General features: G+C 42.1%; 1 protein-coding gene across 14 annotated transcripts in view; it reads left to right on the top strand.

Annotated features, from left to right (window-relative positions):
* Positions 1-21281, top strand: part of LOC135493286 (kelch-like protein 5) — a 45114-nt gene extending 23833 nt beyond the window's left edge. For 10 of the 14 annotated variants that reach the window (XM_064780505.1, XM_064780495.1, XM_064780500.1 and 7 more), the window contains 9 exons: positions 10273-10592; positions 15147-15343; positions 15632-15844; positions 16004-16193; positions 16352-16576; positions 16664-16826; positions 17071-17283; positions 17447-17639; positions 19251-21281. In XM_064780505.1, the coding sequence (XP_064636575.1) occupies positions 10273-10592; positions 15147-15343; positions 15632-15844; positions 16004-16193; positions 16352-16576; positions 16664-16826; positions 17071-17283; positions 17447-17639; positions 19251-19310 (1774 nt within the window). In that variant the 3' untranslated portion in view covers positions 19311-21281. Of the gene's footprint in view, positions 1-647; positions 663-7550; positions 8341-10272; positions 10593-15146; positions 15344-15631; positions 15845-16003; positions 16194-16351; positions 16577-16663; positions 16827-17070; positions 17284-17446; positions 17640-19250 lie in introns of those variants that run through there. The other 4 variants (XM_064780502.1, XM_064780501.1, XM_064780493.1 and 1 more) reach the window with 4 other exon arrangements.
* Positions 21282-25836: the final 4555 nt, after the last annotated feature.

The following is a 25836-nucleotide window of genomic DNA, read 5'->3' as shown; positions in this document are numbered from 1 at the left end:
ATCCACAACCTTGCCCACCAGACACGGGTTTGTCTGAAACTGTGAGATATTGACTAATCATTGTCAGAAGTATGATGGTATAGCTTGGACTGGTTTAAGAGCTTAGCTTGCGCTGGGTATTGGTAGATCCTATCAAACCTTCTTTAGGCAATTTAAGTGCCTCCCCTTCTGCCATGATGAGCTCTGGTGAGGGTGGAATGGAAATTTGTAGCTGATGATGGAATTTGCCCACCCTGCCCCATTGGTGCTACTGTAGCTTGCCAGAGAGGCATTACATCAAACAAATACTCATTTCAGGATGGCCTGTAGTCGATTTCCCAGACACTGCCAGACTATCCATTCCAAAATTACGTTCTAATCAGATACTGTAATTAACTTTCTGGTTTAGACAATAGGAGCATGCATCCAGAGGTCAGTGATTGTTACGAGCTGTGGGATGTCATTGTACCCAAAGTGCAGGCAACCACCATGATAACAATTGAGAGCACAGATTGTAGTTAATGCGTTCACATAATGATTCGGTCATTATATGTTATTTGATCTTGATCATTGTGTAACAAATCGAATGGACTGTGTTGTGTCTTTGAAGGATATATATCGGTCAGAATGAGTAAGATCACGATGGATAAGATGGATAAAATCAAGAACTCTCAAAATTTTGGGTGAGATACTTTCCTACATTTATGTCATCTTAGCCAGGGCTATGCAAAAATTGTTAGTCTTCTCATTGATTTGTGGTCCTTACGCCTCATTTTTGTATATGAACGCCCAGAGAACCCCTGTATGTTGCCAAGGTGATGGCCAAAATCCAAATACATGGCAGTTTGAATGTTTATTTCTAAAAACCATCTGATGAAAGTATACAACGTTTTATGTCTAATTAGTAATGATTTGATCATTTCCTCTATCAAACCTGGGCAATATCATTGTTCGTGACACATATCCCACAGTTTCTAATGCACCTGATAGACCAATTCAAGCAGTTGATAAACTTCCCATTGGATATAATGCAACCATAAATACACACTAATTCACCCCAGTCAAAACATCGATGTTGTTACATATAGGTCTAGTTCACTAGTCTGGCCCTGATTGCTGTGCTGATTGGTAAAGGTTTTGTGCTTTGACCAAACTACTGCTGTGCTATACATCACCGGCTTTCTAGGCCCGGAATGTTCAGGAGTTATGGAGACTGAAGAATCGTGAGTTAGATCACAATTTATCTGATTTATTTTTGATTTCATATTGAAATGGTGATATTGGTTCAATTGTTCGTAAACCTAAAAGCGTTCATGATTCTTCTAGCATGTTTCAGAGTCCATGCCATATTTAACTATTTCCTGTCTGAAAGTTCAAGTGAACGGAAACACAAGTTTCACTTTCAGATTAAGTCGATGATTTGGATCTTTTAATGCTTGTGGTCACCAGGTTCTTCAACTTATGGCAATTTGCATCAAAAGCATTAGGAGCTACATGAAGGGGACTGGGTTGAGCTGAGAACAAATTCAAACAGAAGAAATAATGGCGAAACTAGTGGCCATACTGTGTACAAGAAATATGATAAGAAGTTGTTTTTGCATCCTGCATGACAAAAGTACCATATGTACATGTACTAGTGTCCCAGTTAGTAAGTGTATTTGTGTGGCAATAGCTATGATAACAATTGTGCTGTGAAAGAGACCATTAGCCCAAATAAAACAAAGAAAGCTTTTCCACTTGTATCGATTTTCCACTCAATAATGGCAGCTGGTGTTTGGCATGTTTTAGATATACTTACGATTTCATTTCCTTGAACTTAATGTTTTGAACAGGAATTGGTAGGAAACCTGGGCCCTGATGTTTCAGTATGGTTGGCTGGAACATCACACTTTTGAACTTCAGAAAAATGTGTGAAGTCATAATAACACCAGTAATAACTAATTCTGATCTGGTATCTTCATAAACAGTGCCTTACAAATTCACCTTTACTTACTTACTTACTTGTACCCTCAAAAACTTTGAGCCTTTGCTACTGTGACATTCTTGTAAAATTGATTACGAAATCTCCTGGTCTGCTTAATATTGAAAGATAATCGTCAAATCAGTATGCACAGGTTGTTCTTCACCAGGAGCAACATGCAAACACACCATCAATCATCTCCAGTTGCTCAATCAGGCAATATTGGCAAATAGACCTTGCAGTTGGAATAACAATCGGGGTTAGGAGTTCTGTTGATTCTTGTGGCCTGCTCAAATATGCATGCAAACGAGGAAAAAACTATCAATTGATGACTTTTTCTTTTTTTTCGGTTTTCAGTAATTTTAGGTGCAGCGAGCTTACTAAATTGATCTAAAAAAAAAAAAAAAATTTCTTCACATTTTCAGTTAATTGCCTAGCGGCGGGCACACTATCCAAGGTATAAAAAAAGTCTTGCCTAAGGAGGAAAAAACAAGTCTGTGGCCATAATCTTTTTTTTTAAGGATGGGGACACTGTTTGCCTAATCCATTAGTAAACAACAGCTGATCTAGCCCTCTATTGTAAGCACAGTTGGCAGTTATCACAAATGATATGTTTGAGCTACTGCTTTATTCCTGATGATGCTGCCATTATCTGTGAGCGCAATTGACCTGTTGTCTGCAAATTAGGAAATAAACATGACTTCTAACTGGAGTCTCTTCTGCAGAAGGTGAGCATGGCGCTTTAACCACTACGACATCCTTGCATCTGCACCTCACAAGAAAAATCAATCCATGTCTCCACATAATCAGTGCCAGACGTACTAGTCTATATAATGTACATAGATGTATTATCTCCTGCTTTCCAATACATCTGCTCACTGCAATCATTTATGCAAATATCATGCATATCTTATGGTACCAGGCCATCTCCGGATTCTATTATCTATGACATGCAACATTGGTGGTAAGAGCAGGTGGTAGAAGGGCTAATCTAGTACATTCAAAAGAGGTAGTGGGAGACCCATTTGGTTGTAGAAGGACTAATCTGTGCTCCCAAAAGAGGTTGTAGAGGACAATAGAGGTGGTAAAAGGACTAATCTATTACATGCAAACAAGCACAAACTATTGTTTTTCTTCTTTATAATCAACATATTGGCACTTAACTCTTGTATCAACACTGCTTCTGAAGAAACCACATCGAGCCTGCAGCCCCTCTCAAACATCCTTGTCCTCTCAGATCTCTCAACAGTCCAATTAACTTGCCGTTACATACAATTAGGTTCTATTGATTTTCCAATCACAGCAGTCCCGGCGATCATCACGCTCCATTTTCTTCATTAAATGTCTTAAACTCTTCACTTGGTTAATTGCATGAGGAGAATTGGCCTAATCGCGCAGAATATGCTGCATTTTGATGGCCGTGGATCTGTTTAGGAGGAGTTATAATGAATCGTACAAGAGTATTTTGTTATCAGATCCATTACAGGAGGAGATGTTTAACCCATGGTTTGATTTGTTTGTCATTTTCAGCCTTAAAGTCATAGAACGGAATGATCTTGGAAAAAAGGCAACTTCAGGTGGCAAATTTTAGCTACATGTACATAACGCTCCCTTCCTCCACCTCCCTCACAGGCTCTCCTACTGGGATTTGAGTCTTACCTGTTGATTGCTCAGGAACTTGTTTGTCATGGACGCTCAGAAACTTCTATTACAAAGCTTAAGAAGAGAAATCTCATTAGTCTGTCCACAATGTGGTCATTGATCAGATAAGTAATAGTTTCGGTAAATATTCCTTGTAGGGGGATGATGAATGATGAAGAAGTGTCGTGCAGCGTGCACCCAACCTGTCGATGGTCTAGAAACTGATGTTGGAAGTCCTAACATCGCTGTGAGAATCCTATTGTCATTGTTTACGTCATGAGGTTTAAGATAGGTGATAATTATGCGACGTCAAGATGGAGCGGCAACCTCTTGGCACTTTCTTTGTTGGAGATGGTAATGAATTATCCTGATTGGTTCTACATCTCGCCCTGGCGGTAATCAGTGTATTATTTATTGTGTAAATGTTGTGTAAATGTCAGGGGTAATGTGGTAGCCATTTAATGGCTGCGACGGAAAGGTGTGGATTTCCGTCTTTCTCTGCGTTATTTACGAGTTGGTTAGGTCGGTGGATGATTAGTATTGAAGAAGAATAGCACATGACAAACGAAGTGCTGAAATGTGAAATGAATTGACGTCACTTTCTCAAAACAATGTTCCCTATCTAGGACACCAGTGTCGACATGACTTAATTCAAATCTATCACATTTTGCCTTTTCCCACTTATCAGCATTTGAATTCTGTCTGTACATGCAGCTGGTACGCCTGCCTCCACCAGTCAACATGAGAACTCTGCTGATGTCAACAGACCTTTTCACGCAATTGGCACATTATTCATGCTGTAACTGCAGGATAATTGTTGCCATTATTTGATCGTGGCAGGAAGCGGTTGGCAACATTCTAACAGATTACAATGTTTAAAAATGTTATGTGGCAGTCTCCCATGCCATCATGGCCGTGTCATTGTACTCAAACATTCAACTTCTGGAGTGTAGATTGCATGATTTCGGCTCTGCTTAAATGGATCGTGGCTGTCCGTACCAAAACTCCAAAGTGCTTCAATAGTGCAGACCAGTCGCTGTCAATACCCTGAGCTGACATGGTATCACTGTTCAGTTGCTTCTGTCAATATCTATCTACTTGTTCCAATTTCTCGTCTCCAATCTCCCGCGTTTTCGGATTGATTTAATCTCAGGCAGATGAACAGCCAATACTGGAACAGCTGTTTGCTCACATTAGGCAAAGATTACCAATATCTAGAACCTTGTCATCACATAATCACAGGATATGACCTTTCTAACTTGTGGACGGTGGTCGTATCTCAGAAGTCCCTTGATGTCACAGTGGACAGGTGGAGTTGCTTCTGTCAATAACCGAATACATTCTCCAATTTCAACTCCAAGATCCCTTGTTCCGCAAATTGATTTCAAGTCTTAAACAGCCAAAATCCTCCCTCCCACCATGAATTATTTAACTATACTTCAGCTTCAAATCAGTCATTGGTCTTTTGAAAATCTCATTTCCGCCACAGCAAATCCATAAAATTTGCTTTCAGTATTTGCAAGCAACAGATTCCATTTCATTCAAAAGCTCATTATTGCTTTGCTCAGGATGAAACTAGCTGGGCAAAGGCTGCAGGCAAGTCATTTCGAGATTGGTTCATTTCTATGTTTAATCAATAGAATGCTTTGGGCAAGTTAGGTCAGCTCTTCAAATGACGTTTAACAACACAAAGAGGAAAATTGAAATAACTTCTGTGACATTGCAATCGTAGTTTCTACTTAAGCGTTTCCCAAATGTGGTAGAATGGCCAAATTCGACGAATTAGTGGTGCATATAGGGAAACATGGCACCACAGTGTTGCATATCCCTCATTTGAGCGATGCTCCTTCATTTCAAGGATCTCCCTCATTCAAAGAAGCACTCACAGTCGATTCACACTTTTGATGTGTTTACGAAAACCCTCACCAATTCAAGGAGGCACTCGCCTTAAAAATCCATAGCCTGATAGGCAGCAGAGTCGGCATCTGTTTGAGATTGACCAAACATGACGTCTGATCGGTGTGCTTCGCTGGCTCATTACTAACGTGAAAGCAAGTCATGTCACGACTCTGCTGTGCTTGTGGGCAAAATAAATTGAATCTATCTTCTCTGTCTCCTAGGTAATCCCGTTAGCTCTAGTGGTGATTGTGTTATATGAGCAGCGATTGGATTTCTGATGCCTGATTAGTCGAAAAGAACCACCCCCTTTAGGGCTTCATCAGTTGGCGAATTTTCCCTCTGTAAGGCTAAGATATCAAGTGAATGGTAGACTTTTTCTCAACGTGAAGCTTTGTTGGCTACAGAATCAGATTTTTTTTCCATGGAGACGCTCTGCTGAGTTTTTTGTGAGTTACATGTGTTTTTGGCAGTGTTCTTTCTTGATGGTGAACAGCCTGTGGTAAACTTGAGTCACTTTATGAAGAAGGCCCAATACATTGTCAGCCAGTATATGGCTGTATGGGAAGATTGCTTTGGGATATGGATGCGCAATTCCATCTGCCTGCTTTTCAAGATCCTCCTTCAAATTTATATCTATCATTCTTTCTGTTCCATTCCTATTCAGCTGAAGCTGATTTTAGATGAATTTTATACAAATATTTTCCGCAGATGAGTCATGTTACTGTAATTACAACTTAATCATATGGATTTCAATGAAGAATGAAGTTCTTTTCAGATAATACATGATGTGAGCTTCGCACATTTATTCTCAGTAATGGTTCTCTTCAAGCTGATTTGGTAGAGAAGTCATATCATAAAAGCAATGAGTCACGGCGAGAAAATTTATGCGTGTTTTAAGACACCATTGGGAAATTCAGTTACGTTGCTGGTTTGTCACTGGTAATGATACACCTCATGTAACGCAAAGAATGTGTGAGATACCTTGTTGGTTTTTCTGGATGAGGTCTGGTACATATCCATGCAGCCATCTTGAATATGACTTCTGTTCATTCTCAGGAGTATGTTTCTTCTTCCTTCATGTTTGGAATTTCTGGAGATGCAATCTAGACAGTCAGTTTGTTTTCGGTAGCACGACCGGGAGATTTGCCATCGACCCCCAGCGTTTTGTGGTCAAGGTGGTGTCGTCAGACAGTATTCTTCTCTGTTGTTCCCTATGGAGTGGAAGCACATGAGCTGGAGTGGAAGCACATGAGCTGGAGTCTGGTCTCAAGGTCACATTCACTGATATGCTCACAATATGCTAGGTTCCAAATCAAGGTTTCTCAAAGATGTATTCTATTGCAATCGACATGTACAGGATTCTCTTACCACAATCCTGCCATTCACGCACATCATCAGAATCTCTTTTCTTATCCCAAATCCGCTGAATTCCAGCTTTCATTGATCACGGTGAACCCTTCTTTCTCCTGTTTCCATAACAACGTGGCAAGACCTTAGGTGTTCCTCAGAGATTCAAGTTTGATTTCATTGAAATCGTTGAAGCAAGTTGTTTCATTCACTGTAAGAGAATTGATTCACTGTAAGTGAATTGAGGGAATGGTCGCTGTAAAGTGAATTGTGGGTTCTGTGGCCAAAGAAGGGCTGCTGTAAGCCAATTGAGGGTGCTAATGGCCTTAGTATGGCTCTGTAAGCAAATTGTAACTATTGTTGTCTTTTTTTTCCCCATTAGCGGCTAATATCGTATATTAAAGTACTCCTGGCAGGTTAATGTGGTTACCTGCTCTGCTCTATAAATTCACCTTGAACTTAGATAACTGGATTGAGAACTTCTCCATCAGTTTCAGGCACTATCTGCAGAGAGTTGGTCGATAGTGTTGCACCTTGTTTTCCATGGTCTACATCTACCTCCAATCAACACAGATGTCTTGAGTGATGAGAGAAAAGTCTGCCCCACTTGTTTTTCTTGTAACTTTTCTTTAGGCTGAGGTGATTCATCATGGTGGAGTGCAGTGTTGTTTCAAAGTCTTTGGTGGAGTATTTGCTTTGGACCTCAGAAGCATTAACATGTAGCTTGGCACTCGTGGTGGAACCCTTCAGCAGGACTAAGTCGTGGGAGTGGAGGACGGTGAGCCAATGTCCTCTCAGTGGCTTCTAATTGAGACTGCTTGTAGGGTATGCAACTTAAATTCCAAAACCTTGGCCTGTGGTGAAGAAAGCACACGCGTCCCCAGAAGATCTTCTGGTGCGTTGACTCATTTTGTGTTGCCTTCAACTTCTGACTTGGTGGAATGAACCTTTGATCATTGATGATGTTGTTGTAGGTAACCTTCAACCTCTTGGATTCGGTGGAGCACACTTTACACCTCGGACCTTGATAGTGCCCTTCTCATACTACTGGATACGGAGGAGTGATACTTAATGTCGATGATAGTAGGAGGTAAATGTAGTAGATGATGACATGACTCAAGTTAAACTGCTTAACTATCAAGTACTCATCTTCCACCATAGGCTGATGGATGTCAGAAGATGATGTTTTTTTTGGATGTATTGGAATAATGTGTCAGATGAATCATCATTAGCACACTCAATATTCCAGCATGTGAGGTGCTTCCTTTCTCAACCTTGGCTATGGTTTCCCTCAACTATTTCAACAAGGATGTACAGGATTATTCATGCTTGGAGTATTCAGAGCGGATGTATGTCACACAAGGTCAAAAGTCTTGATTCTACAGCAAGATTCTTTGTGGTATAGAATGTTCGTTGGTTGACAAGACATGTTTTTAGGCATACATACATGTACATGTACTGTTGACTTCATACATTCTGCTCAATTTCTGGATCCTGCTATCATTGGAAGAAGGGTATGTCATCTGGATTTCTTTAGACCTAAGAAAAGCCTTCTTGGATACATGTGCTTTCCTTGTATCATTTGAGCATGTTTCAATGCGGTATTTCTTGAGGGTCTTGCATGGACTCTAACTTGCATTGCTTCTCATGTTCTTGCTTCATATAGGTCAGGTTGTGTCAGCTTCTTTGACGAGCATCTTTTGATAAAACTAAAAGCAAAATTTCTGTCTTGGAATTAATCAATTTTTAATGTTGTCTGGTGTCTGACATTCATGACATCAAAGTGTACATGCCGACATGTCTAATACATAAAGTAGGCCTACACGCTGTGATTACATTGTTAATGAATTTCCATGGTTTCCCCTGCAGCACTGCATGAACTTAAGATACACCTCCTCTCTGTCTGCTTAAAGTGCATAGCGGACAGCTGAAATTGACTTGATGTTATGACAAAAATCTTGAATCTGCAAAAGCCATGGTATCAATTTGTTTATCAATTAGCTTTGATTGGGAATAGGTACATTTTCTTCAATGTTCTCTTGACATCCCCAGCACTTTTCATTCCCAATCAATATTCTGATTGATCTCTAACTAGATCATAGAATTGATTGAGGTATAAGATTGCGACAATTAGAGCAAATTGGGCGGTTAAATTAACCCGGCCAATTGCCCCGGGAGACAATGAGACTATGTGCGTGCCTGTTACACTTTTGTAACATTGTTTCAGACATGAATTTCTTGTTTGACATTCACATCATTATTTGATTAGTTCTCGAATTTGATCAGGTGCGTGTGTCATATTGACTGTTTCAATCATTAAAGGATATTGGTTATCTATGACCTGCTCTGGCAATAACGAGAAAAATTATTTTCTGGGAAGATATTTGTTACCTGCTAGGTGTATCAACTTTCCAACCATTTAAAGCCTCTTTTTGAGAGGACGGTTTCTCCTTACTATCAGTTACACCATTATGACATGTGAGGTAATGGGGGGGGGGGGGTTGGGGGCAGAGCTGAATATCTGTTTTCGTCACCCAGATGCCACTACCATTGGCATTGCCCATAATCGTTTTCAGCCCCTGCAACCACATCTCATTTTCTCATTCCTGTCACATTATACTATCACCCACTCAAAGACAAGCCAATCATCGGGTATTGACACCTCAAAGCGGACGTCGCTCTGTCTCAGCTTTGATTTAATGGAATTACCATTTCGTGACAAGCTTTCTTCACAGTAATTGACATTTTCAAGTGGAGGGGAATACTGCATGGTTCAACCAGTCACAGAGACAGCCAACAAGGAAAAATGCAGGGAATTGTGGCATTGTCACCCTGGAGATTCAGGCAGCAGGTCGTGTCTTTTGTCAAAATGGGATTCCTCTCTATCTTGTTGTCAGACTTCATTTTGATGCCAATAAATGTCGTCAATGTAAAAACATTTTCATTGTCACGGAGGTTGCAATTTCACAAAATGGTGAAAAGGTCGCAAAAGTTTCCTGGTTGGCAATATATGTTGTGTTCTTGTTGTTCTCTGTCTTCTTCCTGTTGCTCTGAGCCATTTCACCTCTTGAAGAAAAAGTTAAAGATGTCAGATTAAAGGTCACATGTTAACTTAGGGAGTAATTTAATCAATCACCTCGTTGCCTTTGGCAGACATGGAAATGTCAGTGTCATATTGACTACATAACTGTAATAATTGGACTTCTCAAATCAAGGCTTTCGTAAGCGACCTTTAGTCTGGGCTCGTTGTGACTTTGCCCAAAAAGACAAATTTGGGATTATGGAAATTCTACACAAATGCCACAAATTCTTTTTCGCTGCAGCACAGCATTGATACATAAGGTTGACTTGTTCTGTCTTCTGGGCCCAGCTTGGCTTGTTGTTGAAGGAACCTGAAGTAGTTTGTTACCCCACATACTCATTGCGTACCCTTTCTGTCATTCCAGATACTTGGTCCATCACGCGTATGGGAGCTACCATTCGGGGAGAATGGATCTGATGTCCGACGAATGCTACCGATCAATTAATCATTCGGAACGCATGATGAAAAAAATGGAGTCATATCTGTGTAATCGTAAATTATGTGACGTTATACTCGTAACGGGAGCCAAACGTATAGCCGCGCATCGTGTGGTGCTTAGTGCGGCGTCAGACTATTTTGCGGCCATGTTCACAAATGACGTAAAAGAGGCAAGTCAGGAGGAAATAAAAATGAAAGACGTTGATTCAGAGGCATTAGCATTATTGGTTCAATATATGTACACAGGTAAGAGCTGGATTAGAATTTTTGTGTTAAAGGGAGTTGGCATTCGTGTGCAGCATCAGTAGACAAGCAAACATGCCAGCAATCACCAGTCAGCAAACCAAGCCCATCAGGAGTGGGAAGAGTTGAAGCCCCATCGACTGTTCCAACATGCACCTTGATATAAGCGCTGATCACGAACATCACAGATCAATCCTTCCACTTGGCCGACGACTCGTGGTTGTAATCAGATCAGATTATTCCCGTTACTCATCAACGCCATCAAAGCGCCATGAGGACATGCAAGAAATTGCATCTTTGGTAAAGGAGACTTTCTGCAGAGCGAGATGTGACTGTTGAGTATTGGCTAAGGAGATTCGAAAATGAATACTCTCCAAGGCTGTTGAAACCACGTGGTTTCCTGCATTTGCCCGAACTGCTGTAGTGGCAACCTGCAGGCAGCAACAAAAGAAAATTGTCTTATACTTTCATAACATAGCCCTCACCTCCATTCCCTAACCCAAACTCAATCCAGCCAATCAGCCTTTACTCCATCAATATGTAAATTACTCATTGATATTCCCACCAGAATATCCCATTTCCCGCCTGGCCTTTTTGCATTCATTACCGGAGGGTAAAAACTAATTTCATTGGACGTGTCAGAGCGACCGGGTATTTATTGATTCCTTGACAGGAATACTGATGACTTCTGATGGGGGTTTGTGCCGTGGACACATCAACCTTTGGGAAATCAGGCTTCAAGAATATATAATCTGGATGATGATTGGGCTAACTTAAACGTATGTGCTTTATTGACCCAGTCACAGCCAGGTTCTTGGCAGGGCTGCAGACAGTCCTGGGTTCAGTAAAGATGGAGCAATACAAAAGCTTTTATAAGGGCTCTAAAACAATGAGCCATGTCCAGGCTGTTGCATTTCGCCTGAGAGGCGAGAGGTTGTTGCTGATTCCTCAGGGTGAGCGACCATAGGCTTACAGCATCCATATCGGTCCCAACAAGTATGTTGATGGACCAAGTCAGCCCAAATTTGAGGCACCCTACCTCTTTTTCCATAGTCATTGCTCTTACATATTGATTGTTTGATCAATTTAGCAGGTAGCATTCAAACATTCCCCAAGACGGGGTCCCACTTGTCTGTTGCATCTTGAGTCCACTCTGCCTCTGTATCACCTCAGAGCGTGTCTCTAAGGCGCCCACAGAGATTACTCTGCAGACAACCTAATGAAATAAGAGCATCCCAAAGCCTCACTTCATGGTGCCATTATGCACTCACAGCCTTTGATGGTGGCGCACTAAGTGTATAATGGTCACAATCTAAGCTTGCATTAGGGTCTCATATTCTGTTTCAGTCTCTCTGCTGTTGTCTTTGGGTACAGTATCAGGTACGCTCAGAAAGGGAGCCAAGTCCCTTTCTGGTAAAGAATATGTGACTTGAGTTTCAAAAACGCCAGGGTGTCCCCTTGTGTTCTTACTCCTGGATCATCTCCTGTGTCTTACCAACAAACTCCTTCGAAGGCTAACTTTGTCCTAGCTGAAGGTTTTGTGGCAGGCTTTACCTCGGTACTGTTAGAGTTCGCTTAGGTTGGCGAGGATAGGATTTGCACACGGTATCACTCATTCAACACTATCACTCATCCAGCATGCGTGCGTGACACTTTCAATTGGAGAAATCCTCCAGCTTGTCATAGCTGTGATTGATCTGAGCTGAAGACTTGGAGTGGCTCCTGAAGATCGCAACTGATTGGAGCCCATTCATGTTAGTTGCTTGGACCGATGTTGTGGCAGTCTGGCTTATCATACAAGGTTATGCTCCTAGAGAAATCAATCGAGGCGATTCGATCTCTCATTCTTCTGCCTTCTGTGCTGAGTAGTTTGGTTCAATATTCAGTCTACCCTGGCACAGCATTCAGGTTCCTTTAGGAACTATGTAATTCTTGTCTTTCTGATACTACTTTGTTGTATCCCCAAGGAGAGTTCTTGACCCATCCACAATGACAACTCAAGAAGATGTATAGTACACGTAGAACTATTCCGCAGTTCATGACAGTCGCAGCTTGACCATCCTTGACCATTCCCAATGACCTTTCGTTTGCGATAAATTGACAGGCAGCTTTTGGGAATGCAACCTGACATGATATCAGCTTAGCTCCAACAGATGGATGGCCAGTTTAACATGTAATCTGTTTCAGTATGGCTTCATTGACTCACACTTGGTTCCAGCCAGCCTTGTTCAGAGATGTGTTTGGTTTTAGTGCAGTTTACACTACTCAATTTGAGGCGAATCCAACTGTTGTAACAAGCAATGGCCAGCTTACTTGTAAGGTGCTTTCCTCTGGCTTCGTTATCACATCAGCTCTGATGGACCTGCGTGTTAGCTCAACCTCTTTTCCTCATAATCCCTAGCGCTGTAAGATTCCCCTTGAATAGAACTTAATAGGGTATCTCGATCATTGGAGTGGGGGCAACAGTCTGATCGTAAACAGTGCTCAGGTTGAGTAACAGTCGTGTCAAATTCATATCTAAGTCTTTTACATGCTCCTTCCCATGCACATCAGGGTTCTTCTCTAGCCATAATGGAGGGGAGGGCCGGCCTACTATTGGTGCCCTAAACTCTTGGCTCTTACATTCTTGTGAAATATGAAATTTTGCAGACTTTGGAACAATTCAACCATTGTTGACTTCATTGACTTCCCATCCATCAACACACAGTTAACTTAACAGCAACTCGGCTCAATATGAACACTGTCAGACACCTCCCCTGCTTCAATATTCCAGTGAAATGAACCGAACACCTCCGAAGCAATCTAGTGTACTTCCTCATTTGCATTTCCCAATAGATTTTTGACGGTGGCTGAATTAGGAATGTAGTTTCTAGACATTCATGCTGAAGTTGGTGACACTCAGCTCCAAGGAGGGTTATGGTGCCAAAATCAGAGGATGGGTATGGCGCCAAAATCCATTTGTGGTTTCATCAAAAACCACAGATTTTGCCCGAAAATCAAGCATATGCATTCTAACATCATGTCAAGATATCAACCCCATACTCCTGAAAAAGCATCCAATCGTAAGAAACCTAGATTAGCCAGCTTGTCACTGATTTGTCTCTGGTCGGGCAAAAAGCCAATCGCCTACATCTACATGTAACTGTCCCCAGAGATTTCCTTGAATGGCTAGCTCCCATATTTGGTCATCTACGATACAGAAAGAGACCAGAGCGATCATGCAAGAAGCAAAATTGGACTCCAATGCCTCGTCATTTTCCGCTCCTGCGAATCCACACTGGCGTTTTACAGAACTTTTTTCACTGCCTGACAAGCGAGTAATTTGCTGAGCAAAGAACATGGTATCTTGTAATTGGTAATGGGAGTCTGGGAGTCAGGGATGCTGGTTTGAATCTGAGCATCAAGTGGTCGGATGTCGGGTTAAAGTTCCTGCTCTGGGGTTCAAGTAATTTCACACCTAATCACTTCCCTTCTTAGAATTACATGATCAATATTCAATCTTGATGGGATTTGATCATAGAACGGTGAAGGAAGGGGGTATCTGTCTCATAAGAATCCCAAGAACGATTTCTGGCCAAACCACCATTCTGAAAAGAGAGTTGTTGAGAATTCTGGCTTTAATGACATTGGTGTAAACAATAAATATTCTAACTTCTACTCCCGATGGTTGTCCCGCACATGAGCGATGTGCAGTCGTGCAGCAAAGAAAACAGATTTCACTGTTTAACTGCGTCAAGACCCTGTGCTTTGTCTTGAAGAACGATTGGAGTGCATGATGTGACTCACGCATGCTGGGTAATGTAACTGTCGTGTTCTGCGCTGGCAGACGATGAATCAAACATTTGATCAATCAAATAGTGATAAGGTTGGTACTCAATTAGTGTGTTTTCCAGTGGAGTTGGATGGTCACGGACTTCACAATAGTGATGAGGCAGAAATGTTGTCAAGCCTGAAGGAGTAGGAACGTGATTGCGGTACCATCAGGCTGGCACTCACACATAGTGCAAAGTTCCTGTGTAGACGGCGCTATTGGCTAAGTCATGAGCTCAGTCAGTTGGAACAGATTTGCCAGTTTTCTCCCTGTTTTTCTTTGCCTTGTATCTTTCTTGATATCGAATGTTCACCAGATCATCACTACATCTCTGCCCGAACCTTCCGTACCATTAGCTCCATTCATTTATCATAAGCCAGCGATGATTTGAAAACTGATTACGCAGATATCGCCTTTGTTGTCGTGTTGACGGGCAAAATTAGATGAGGCCGGCCGAGGATGGCAAATAAGATTGTGTTGATTCAACAAATATGTCAGATGGGCGCGGAATTGATCAGGCGCTATTTACTGATATAGCTCTCGTGTTCCTCACAACAAACAGTCAGCCAATCAGGTCGATTCATCAGAATATCAGCATGCGTCCAATTTCTGATCTTCTTTTCTTAGATTAGAATAGAAAGAAAAGAATGTGGTTGATGGTTGAACCCAGAAGGATGGCTAATTTTCCGTTCACCCGAAAACAAGGCTTAAACCTTGACAGGTTCTTCAAAATGTTATATTTTCAGGAAAAATCGACCTTAAAGAAGAAACAGTGGAGAGTTTATTATCAACATCCTGCCTGCTCCAGTTATTAGAGGTCGTTGAGGCATGCTGTGGATTCCTTATGAAACAACTCCATCCTTCAAATTGCCTTGGAATACGGCATTTCGCCGACGCTCAGGGATGTGCTGATTTATTCAAAGTTGCTAACAATTATGTAATGGTGAGTAGAAAATTGGTGATGTGATGTCACTTGTTAGTTAAATCAAAAACAATGGTAATAGTCGGGGTGTGCATTGTTGTGACTCCTGCTCTGAATATGAAGTGATTCCCTTTTCATGTATAATGTTATTAGTTAACATGAGGTTTGCCGCTGACTATCACAGTTTTGGTTAATTCGTTCTTGTATTGCCAAAGGGTTAAGCGTCAATGCTTAAACAAAGTAAAGATTAGAAAAATGCATACTTGCTAAAATAATTCATTTTAATTGAATATTCCTTACTATTTTCAGGAGCAGTTTGTAGAAGTGATACGAAATCAAGAATTCCTACTTCTTCCATGGGAGGAGGTGGCAAAGTTATTAGCAAGTGATGATCTGAATGTGCCAAATGAAGAAACGATATTTGATGCTCTTGTCACTTGGGCAAACCACGAGCCAAGCACAAGAAAACAGATGTTATCGAAGTTACTCTGCCATATAAAGCTTCCACTCTTAACCCCACAGGTGAGTCCAGAATGTGAAAGTATAGCATATGCGGGAGACCGTATTATGTAAAACAACGGAATGTGCGAGGTCTGAATGGGTCGGTTTCTACATATCTTGGAGATTGTCCACGCTCATATGAACACTTAAATCTTATGTTTTAACGCTGCTCAATTTCAGTTCATAGCCGACCGAGTTGAGACAGACCCACTATTCCGGGACGATCGGGACTGCCAAGAACTCATCATGGAAGCCATGAAATACCATCTCTTGCCAGAGCGACGGTTATCAATGCAAAGTCCCCGCACCAAGCCGAGGAAGTCCACGGTGGGCATGTTGTATGCTGTTGGCGGCATGGATTGTGCAAAGGGTAATAATCATTTTTGTGTTACCCTATATGATAACAAAGGCGACTGATGATCACACGGAACTTATTGTATTATGTCAGTGAAGAACCCCATTTCATGTCGAAAAAGTGAAGCTGAAAGCCTCAATCATTTATAGAGCAAGTAATTTGTTTACTTCCAGGTAATACTAGTATTGAAAAATATGATCTCAGGACGAACACCTGGACTCAGGTAGCAAACATGAATGGCCGACGGCTGCAATTCGGTGTTGCCGTTTTAGACGATAAACTATTTGTAGTCGGTGGGAGGGACGGTCTCAAGACTTTAAATACGGTGGAGTGTTACGATCCGAAGAAGAAGACATGGACGTTGATGCCACCAATGTCAACACACAGGCATGGACTAGGTAGGTACTGCAGATGACGAAATTGCATTTGTGGCCTTGACTCCCATCTTCGGTCTAGGAGAATAAGTCTATGTTTCTTCATTGTAGGTGTTGGAGTGTTAGAGGGACCAATGTACGCAGTGGGTGGCCATGATGGCTGGTCATACCTGAACACGGTGGAGAGATGGGACCCCCAGGCTAGACAATGGAGTTATGTGGCACCCATGTCGATACCGAGGAGTACCGTTGGTGTCTCGGTCTTAGGAAATAAGTAAGTAGAATGTGGAGATTTCTCAGAAAAAAAATCAAATTGAAAGTAATTGAAGTCAGTCTGAAATGTTTGAGCAAATGAAAAAGAGATTTTTTAAGTGGCTTTGAAAGAGTGTACGGCGAAAACTTCCTTAGGGTACAACTGTTAGCAAGACACCCTCTCCATTATGGAGCTCAGTTGGACAGGTAAATGAGTGACCTATTTTGGTGTGTTTTTGATTAATATCAAACCATTCACTTTTCAGATTATATGCCGTTGGAGGCAGGGATGGCAGCTCCTGTTTACGATCTCTCGAATGTTATGATCCACACACGAATAAATGGTCGCTCTGCTCACCGATGAACAAGCGACGGGGTGGTGTTGGTGTCGCCATCTGTAACGGCTTCCTGTACGCCTGTGGTGGCCATGACGCTCCAGCCAGTAATCCGACATCCAGTCGATTCGACTGCGTAGAAAGGTGAGAAAAAATACCCCTTAAAGACCTCTAATAATTGAGCTGCTTGGACACAATCTATTCAGAAACAAACCTATCGCCAGTGACATTCAATGGCAAGCAATGCCTCAGCATACTCAAAAGCAGCCAGTATTATAAATGTATGCTTCATTGTTTCTTATTGTAGATATGATCCAAAAACTGACGCGTGGACTCTAGTCTCTTCCATAAGTTCTCCACGCGATTCCATCGGTGTCTGCCTTCTTGGCGACAAACTCTACGCAGTCGGTGGCTACGACGGCATGCAGTATCTCAGCGATGTCGAATGTTACGACCCACAGAATAACGAGTGGAGCAAGGTGGGTATTGACGGGCGACAGGTAAGAAACAAAACAGATACTAGCGACCTCTATATGTTGATTGTTCTGTCACCTTTGATGTGGGCTGTAGTGATGATTGCAAAAAACATCTTTTTTTCTGTTTTTTTCCCTCACATCGGCTGTACACGCACTCGTAATACAATGTATTGTTGACAGTCTAAAGTGCCCAGTAAACAAGCTATTTTTACCACTGCAACAGTTGTAAATTATGTCTGTTTGCCGTAATTGTCATCTTCAGTTGTGGTAGCTGTTGCGAGTATTTCAAAGTCTCTTTGTCAGTGTAGTGATCATCTCAGTGTCTCTATTTCAAAACTTTAGTTTCATTTTAATGACACAAGTATGTTTCCCCATCACAAAGGTGATTGACCTCCATGGCAAGGAAAACTCCCGGAGTTCAGAGAATATTCATCATTTTGCCAAAGATGGTTATTACTACATGCTACAATCGGATGAAACTGAGCCCATATCCACCTCTTTAACAGCATGCAGAATATCACTTGTTCTGTCATATTCACAGTTACTTCTAGCACTGCTCTTGCTTTCACATTGTCTGCCACCCCACTCACTGTTCTTACGCTGGCTGCTGCAACCATGCAGTGTATTTTGACCCACTTTAGACTTCATTTCAAAATTGTCCAGTTTGGCAGCAAGATCTGTCTGAGTGTTCTATTCAAAAGTTCACTGGCTGGCTCTACAAGTCATTACCAGCTATTGCGGGCCTAGCACACTCTGTTTTGAATAGAGGGAGACTCCATCATTCCTATTGTTTGAGATTGGAAAGGTGTGAATTAATCTGGCAATTAGCCTCCTGTGCATTGGTGCATACAAACACTAAAATGTTTGGTTTTTGCTGATTTAGGGTCAAATAAATCAGCCAAAAGTTTTGAAAGCTTCACAAATGATTGTTGCAAGGAAGTACTTTATGATAGTTTGCGAAATTTTGATTAATTCTAGGTGGAAAGTAATATTTTTCGCATATTTGTTGGGAAAAAAATTGAAAATCCTCCAATTTTCAACCCCCCTATGGACACTATGAATTTTTCTCCAATAAAGCTGAAATCTTGGGAATATAATCCTAAGAGTTATATCAACCACGTCTGAAGTCGGGAGTTTGTATCAAATGTATAGTTTCGGAGCTAGCGCAGCTAGAAAAGCCCCCAAAACCCACTTTCTCAGGAATTTACACTACGGGCTACGAGTGAAGCACTACAGATTTACCAAAATTTTCAACCTATAGATGGACACATCGAATTTCCATCCAAATCACTCCAAATTTTGCCAGTAAATACCTTGACATATATAGAATTGTGTCAGAAGTCGGGAGTTGGGATTATTTTTACACCCCGCCCAAAAAGCCAACTTTATTGATATTTCCTATGCATTTTCCATTAGGCTTGCCAGGACCAATTAAGCAGGTGCACTAATTGGCTTAATTGGCTGGCCCGCAATAGCTGGTAATGTTATATGAGGAACCAGATATTCTCCAAATAAGGGGAGGTGTACGCCCCTGGGTCCGCCACAAATCAAGAATGGAAGATGTAGGATTATATTGACATATCTGGGTAACGATCAGCCGATACTGTAAGAAGTGTATCATTTGTCTACTTTCAGGTGTCACCTTTATGTACTGGCCGTGCTGGTGCATGTGTCGTCCAAGTGAAGAGCACCTGACTAAGCGACTTGCAAGGGGCAGCCGTCTGGAAGCGATCACCAACCATGATGGCGGCTATTTCATCCAGCCCTTTGCAGTCTCCTGAAATCTCGAAACTCAAGAAATCTTGCTCACAACCTGCAGTTTCTGTGGCTTATTATTCAACACTTTGACAGTAAAGTTGCATGAGCTTGACCTTGCAACCACAACTAGGCCTCCTTGTAAAGCGAACTTGAAGTTCAAGGTCGTTCACTCAAAGGTCACATGATTATTAAGTACAATACTTTGAGTAAATGATGTTACTGGTGAAGCAATTTAGACACTTTGCATTGAGATCAAGGTCAAGGTCACAAGGGTTTAGCTAAAATGAGCTTGAATTGACATTCCTATTCCATTTTGGGTGAAAAATTTGCATAATCTTATTCCTTTGTGAAGGACATTTCATTTTGAGTGGTTTTGATATGACCTTTGTAATCATTTCCGACCTTTTGAAGGTCAGTATTCATTAGGTTTCATGAAAATGTATAATGTATTTGTAGACTGTGAGCTTTTGATGACAATCAAGGATTGCCTGTCTTGAGGCCCTTCAAAAGCAGGTGAAATTTGGTATAGTAGTTACTCACTTACTAGGGGCACTTCAAAAATAAGAAAACTGTTTGGCCAGTAAGTTGTCATCGCAGTGTGAGGCTGCTAAACTTTGTGTCGCATGCGAATGTATGATGATGAAAATTGCTTGTATGCGAGGGGCGTAAAGTGTTGTATCGCCACTTCTTCCATGTTTGCACTGTATAATCTTCCCTAAGGTGTCTCTGCCAACCATGAGTATTTTCTCATGCGTTGTAGCTGACTCTTCCTTTGTTGTATCTGCCAATCTTCCTGGTATCAGTTTGTTCTATTTTTAGAAATAACAGCATTAAGGCATACTCCCCATGGGATAAAGGGCCAAGTCTGATAATCATAACGCACAAGATCAACAAGTGCTCTAAGTATTTTCTCAACGGTCACACTCTACGTAGTATATTGCTTGGAGGTCTGTGTGATGTCTGTTATTGCTTCAACAAGCAAAGTTATAGTTGAAATAGTGAACAATATTGAAAATTTATGAGAAAATTTAGATATCTCTGCCTTTGCGAAGTAGATATGAGGACACATTTGATTGTTCGATACTCCAAGAATACCCTGTAGACATAGCCAGTAAAAGTTTTCCCCAGGTTTTTTATAGTATTAGCTAAGTCTCACGTAGTATGATCTACATCTCGCACATTTTCCATCTAATGTCGTCTTTATGTATTTCACTGATGACCACTATGTGGTAATGTATTAATGTACATGTATGGTTTTCAGTCTGTACATGTACCTGTGCCTGCATTTCCTGAAGACTATGTAGGCTGGCTCTCATGACCAGAGCCAAGTGCTAAAAGTTAGTGTAATATTACCTTCCTTGCCAAATGCTAGCCTGTACATATCTGCACCGGGCTTGCTGTATGATCTCCTGTATATAATCATGTTTACAACAAACCTTGAAGCATATCTTTTGGAAAATGACCTTCGTGTCAAGAGTTTTACTGTGTCATCTGGTTTTGGTCTGTTACCCAACAGTAGGTGGTGTATTTTCACAGTCCACAAAAATGTGTATGGTGGAAAAGGCCCCTTTATTACCTTTTGGTGGCGCTATGGTTTTCATTTCGTTGAAACTCATTGCAGTAAAATACTACATGTAGTGAAATACATGTATATATGTATAGGTCCATATGAAGTAAAGAACTGATTGCTCTTGTTTTAGCTTTAACACAGCATCAGCAGTTGTTATCCTCTGTAAGACCTCATTTATGTTTGGTTTCATGGCCCAGCCATCCAAGCGTATGAACCATTTATTCCCAACTTTTGTATTTTACTTTGCACTGTGTAATGACCTATGAATATATGGCACTATTTTGCTGAAAATTGGCACATTTGAATAAGTATACAATACAATAAACCCTTTTGTATATAAACAAGAAAAGTCAGTGTTGGTTTGTTATATTCTGTTGCTCTTTCAAGATGTGGGGAGCAACGATGTAGTGGTGCTGGCCTCATGACCAGGAGGTCTTGGGGTTTCTGTCCTTGGACCAGACACTCAACCTGACTTGCTTCTCTCCACCAAGGAGTAAATGGGTACCTGGTTGGAGGAGATGGTCTAGGTTAGTCCTTGAGAGCCAATATGATACCTCCTAGGGAGGTGATCTGGTACAGGAATCTTCAGGACATGTACATAGTAATAAGACTACAATAGTAGTCAGAAGGCCATCAGAATGGAATATGCCTGTGACTCGGCACTGGTAGTAGTCCCTCTCCTGCTAGGAAGCCTTGGTAGGCCCCCCTACACCAACACCTAACACTTTCTCAACCCCAAGACTTGAACTGACCCAATGCATGCCTGCCCTTGTCAGCAGAGGAACTCCCCTACCCAAGAAAAATCATGAAGACCATCACACTATTTCGTCCGTCTTCTGTCATTGTACAGGCAACTGTAATTGAGATTGGTGAAATCCCAATCTTTCATTCTGTGATGACGAAACAATCAACCTCTGCCAGCTGGTTATCCATTCAGATTGAACCTAAAAACTCTGAAACAACTACTCTCTACCAGCTGGTTATCTGGTCGGGTTGGGAAGACCCTGACATAAACTACAAATTACACCAAGGTTACCACTAATAAACTTTGGAGACGACAGGACAGCCTACGTAACAATCAACCTCTTCCAGCTGGTTATCTGGTCAGGTTGGGAAGGCATGACACAACCTTCAAAGGGTCCTTTAGCTGTACACGACAACATTACACTTGTGTTCTATATGGGTGATACAAGACAACTGATTTGGTTGTACCATGGTAATCATCTCATAAGGACGGACAGTGGAACTACCAACATCTGCCAGCTGGTTATCTGATCTCACGAGACTGGTTGTACCCAATATTTTCCTGACAACTCTTTAAGTACAACTTGAGTACTGCTTGGGACCACAGTCATCTTAGAAGACTGGTGAATCCTCCCAAAGTCCTTTCTCTCATGCAGAATGCGCATACAGCCATTGCATGCCCCTACATCCTCTATATAATGGTACCGGTACTGTTTACATCAGTCAAGGAGACACATATTGATGGATACCATCGGTATGTGGTCTTGAGAAGCCGGTGTAACATCTGTGGTTGTTTCCCATGTGTCAGTGTTTCCAAACAATAGGCAGCTAGAGAGACCACGACTTTTCAATGGGGGGGGGGATACACAGAAAAACTTGTCAATCTATTTTTGAGCGTTCCCAAACAATGAGGGGAAACACTCAAAAACAGAAACACTCAAAAACATTACACCGGTTCCAATGACCACTCGTACTCTGGAAAGAAGCTGAGATTGCTCTGGGACTCGCGAGTCCCCACGGGCCCGGCTATAAAACACCGGCACCCCGACATGCTCGTCTTCTATGAGAAGGAAAAGGAGGTCCTAATCATCGAGATAGCTGTCAGCTCCGACAGACACGTCCTAGCACGTGCGGAGGAGAAACGATCGAAGTACTGTGGCTGTGACTATCTCATCTCTCTCATCATGTTGTCAACACGGTGGAGCAGCCAGGACTGATTCGGCCTGGCTGTGACTTCCTCATCTCTCTCACCATGTTGACAACTTGGCAGAGCAGCCAAGACTAATTTGGCCTGGCTGTGACTGTCTCATCTCTCTCACCATATTAACAACTAGGCAGTGCGGCGAAGACTGATGCCGCCTGGCTGTGACTGTCTCATCTCTCTCACCATATAGACAACTTGGCAGAGCAGCCAAGACTGATTTGGCCTGGCTGTGACTGTCTCATCTCTCTCACCATAATTATTGTCAACACGGTGGAGCAGCCAGAACTGATTCGGCCTGGCTCTGACTGTCCCATCTCTCTCGCCTTATCAACAACTAGGCAGTGCGGCGAAGATTGATGCGGCCTGGCTGTGACTGTCTCATCTCTCTCACCATAATTATTGTCAACGCGGTGGAGCAGCCAGGACTGATTCGGCCTGGTTGTGACTTCCTCATCTCTCTCATCATGTTGTCAACACGGTGGAGCAGCCAGGACTGATTCGGCCTGGCTGTGACTTCCTCATCTCTCTCACCATGTTGACAACTTGGCAGAGCAGCCAAGACTTTTTTTGCCTGGCTGTGACTGTCTCATCTCTCTCATCATGTTGTCAGCACGATGGAGGAGCCAGGACTGTCAAACAGTTGTGTGAGCTCACTAGAGCTTGCACTTACATAATAGTGTAAAACTAAAATTTATATAATATATATATATGTATATAAAACCGTCATCGGATGCGCATCCGATATGCCACGAGATCCTTTACCGTCAATTCCCTTACCGTCTTCGGATGCGCATCCGATACGCCACGAGATCCTTCACCGTCAATTCCCTTACCGTCTTCGGATGCGCATCCGATATGCCACGAGATCCTTTACCGTCAATTTCTTTACCGTCATCGGATGCGCATCCGATATGCCACGAGATCCTTCACCGTCAATTCCCTTACCGTCTTCGGATGCGCATCCGATATGCCACGAGATCCTTTACCGTCAATTTCTTTACCGTCATCGGATGCGCATCCGATATGCCACGAGTTTTTTTGTTACCTCACCGTCAATTCCTATACCGTCAGGGATGCCACCAGCTTTGTTGTTCGTTGTAAAGGTTTCGGGGATACGACCAATGCATGCGAGCACCGTCGGCGGAACCCCAAACCGCCCTCTCGATCTATCCGTAAGGACAAATCACTCTCGTGACCGTCACAGTTACGGACTCCGGACCTCCAGACTTTAGAGACCGAGCTTTTCTTTACCTTACAATTACTGTATACTCGGCGCCTCACTTATATGTGTTGTTTTTTTCACATACATTGTTCTCGTGGTTTACGGAAAAGTAGGCCTAAAATGTTATAGTGTCTAAAAACAATATTCAGTTAATGGAATTACACTTTTTTCCATTACTGCTTGCTTGATATTGCCCTAACAACTTTTTCATGAATCAATTTTGAGCATTATGTTTACAACGTAGTTATTATAGCACGAATTATGAGTCTAAAATGCCAAATACTTGCAACTATTATGTTAATCACTGAAATCTTAGTGTACTAATTGCTCGCTATAAGCTAGGTTATTGCGCCCCTAAACCAACGTACTGACAACGCTACCTCGGTAAGGGAATTGACGGTGAAGGATCTCGTGGCATATCGGATGCGCATCCAAAGACGGTAAGGAAATTGACGGTGAAGGATCTCGTGGCATATCGGATGCGCATCCGATGACGGTAATTGACGGTAAAGGATCTCGTGGCTTATCGGATGCGCATCCGAAGACGGTAAGGGAATTGACGGTGAAGGATCTCGTGGCATATCGGATGCGCATCCGATGACGGTAATTGACGGTAAAGGATCTCGTGGCATATCGGATGCGCATCCGAAGACGGTAAGGGAATTGACGGTGAAGGATCTCGTGGCATATCGGATCCGAAGACGGTAAGGGAATTGACGGTGAAGGATCTCGTGGCATATCGGATGCGCATCCGAAGACGGTCAGGGAATTGACGGTAAAGGATCTCGTGGCATATCGGATGCGCATCCGATGACGGTTTGTACAGTAAATGCTCAGTTACCTCGGGATCAGCCAATTTTTGCAAACACATAATATGAGGCCTTTATGGGGGAGAGAAAGTTGACCACTTATTTATGGTGACAGCTGTTTCAATAGGTGTTTAAATTAACATGAAGTCAGAACATCATGCTCATTTCGTTTATTCAAGTCAGACCCCTTGGGAGTTCATTGAGTAATAGAATAAAAGTGAATAGGTCGCTCTTGTCTGCATTGGAGTGTATCCTAACACTGAATGAAAAGTCAAAATCAGTCAGCATTAGACAACTCATTACAACACTAAAAAAGACCAAATTTCAACATTGATTGGTGGAATGAGTCTCATGAGCCGAAAAGTCAACACTTTATGACAAATTCAGACTTCTGTTACAAGTCAGTCACTGTCTTCATTGTAATCATGAAACACAATATCCTCTTCCATATCAGACAGTTCATCTTCATCAAGGAGAAGACCTCCTTCCGCCTGAGCATCGGCGTATTGTCCATTTTCACGTGGAATGAGTCCAGCTACTTGGAATCCCCGAATTGCTGCATTGGGACTTACATCAGCCCATGCATGACTTAGAATTCCTAAAACTGATAGGAGAGGGATTTTGTCACACTGTCCATCTGCATTAGTATGCTGGGTTTTCCATTCCTTCCAGTACTTACGGACCAAGGTTTTAAACCCCCTCATGACGGTTAGGTCTAGAGGCTGGGCGAGAGATGTACATCTGGCAGGGATGTCATCAAGTAAAATACCAGCTTCAACCAGAGGCTGGCAGAATTGTTCGTCCTGATGTGGGCGAAATCTGTCTACCAAAAGCAAAATTTCATTTGGATTAAAGTCTCCAACAAAGGGAAAAAAGATTTCTTCCTGCCAGTGCTGCAGTGTTCCTGCATTCTC

The sequence above is a fragment of the Lineus longissimus genome, chromosome 9 (genome assembly GCF_910592395.1).
Source record: "Lineus longissimus chromosome 9, tnLinLong1.2, whole genome shotgun sequence".
NCBI lineage: Eukaryota > Metazoa > Nemertea > Pilidiophora > Heteronemertea > Lineidae > Lineus > Lineus longissimus.
The sequence above is the reverse complement of the archived record's forward strand: the minus strand, read 5'-3'. Positions and strand labels throughout refer to the sequence as shown.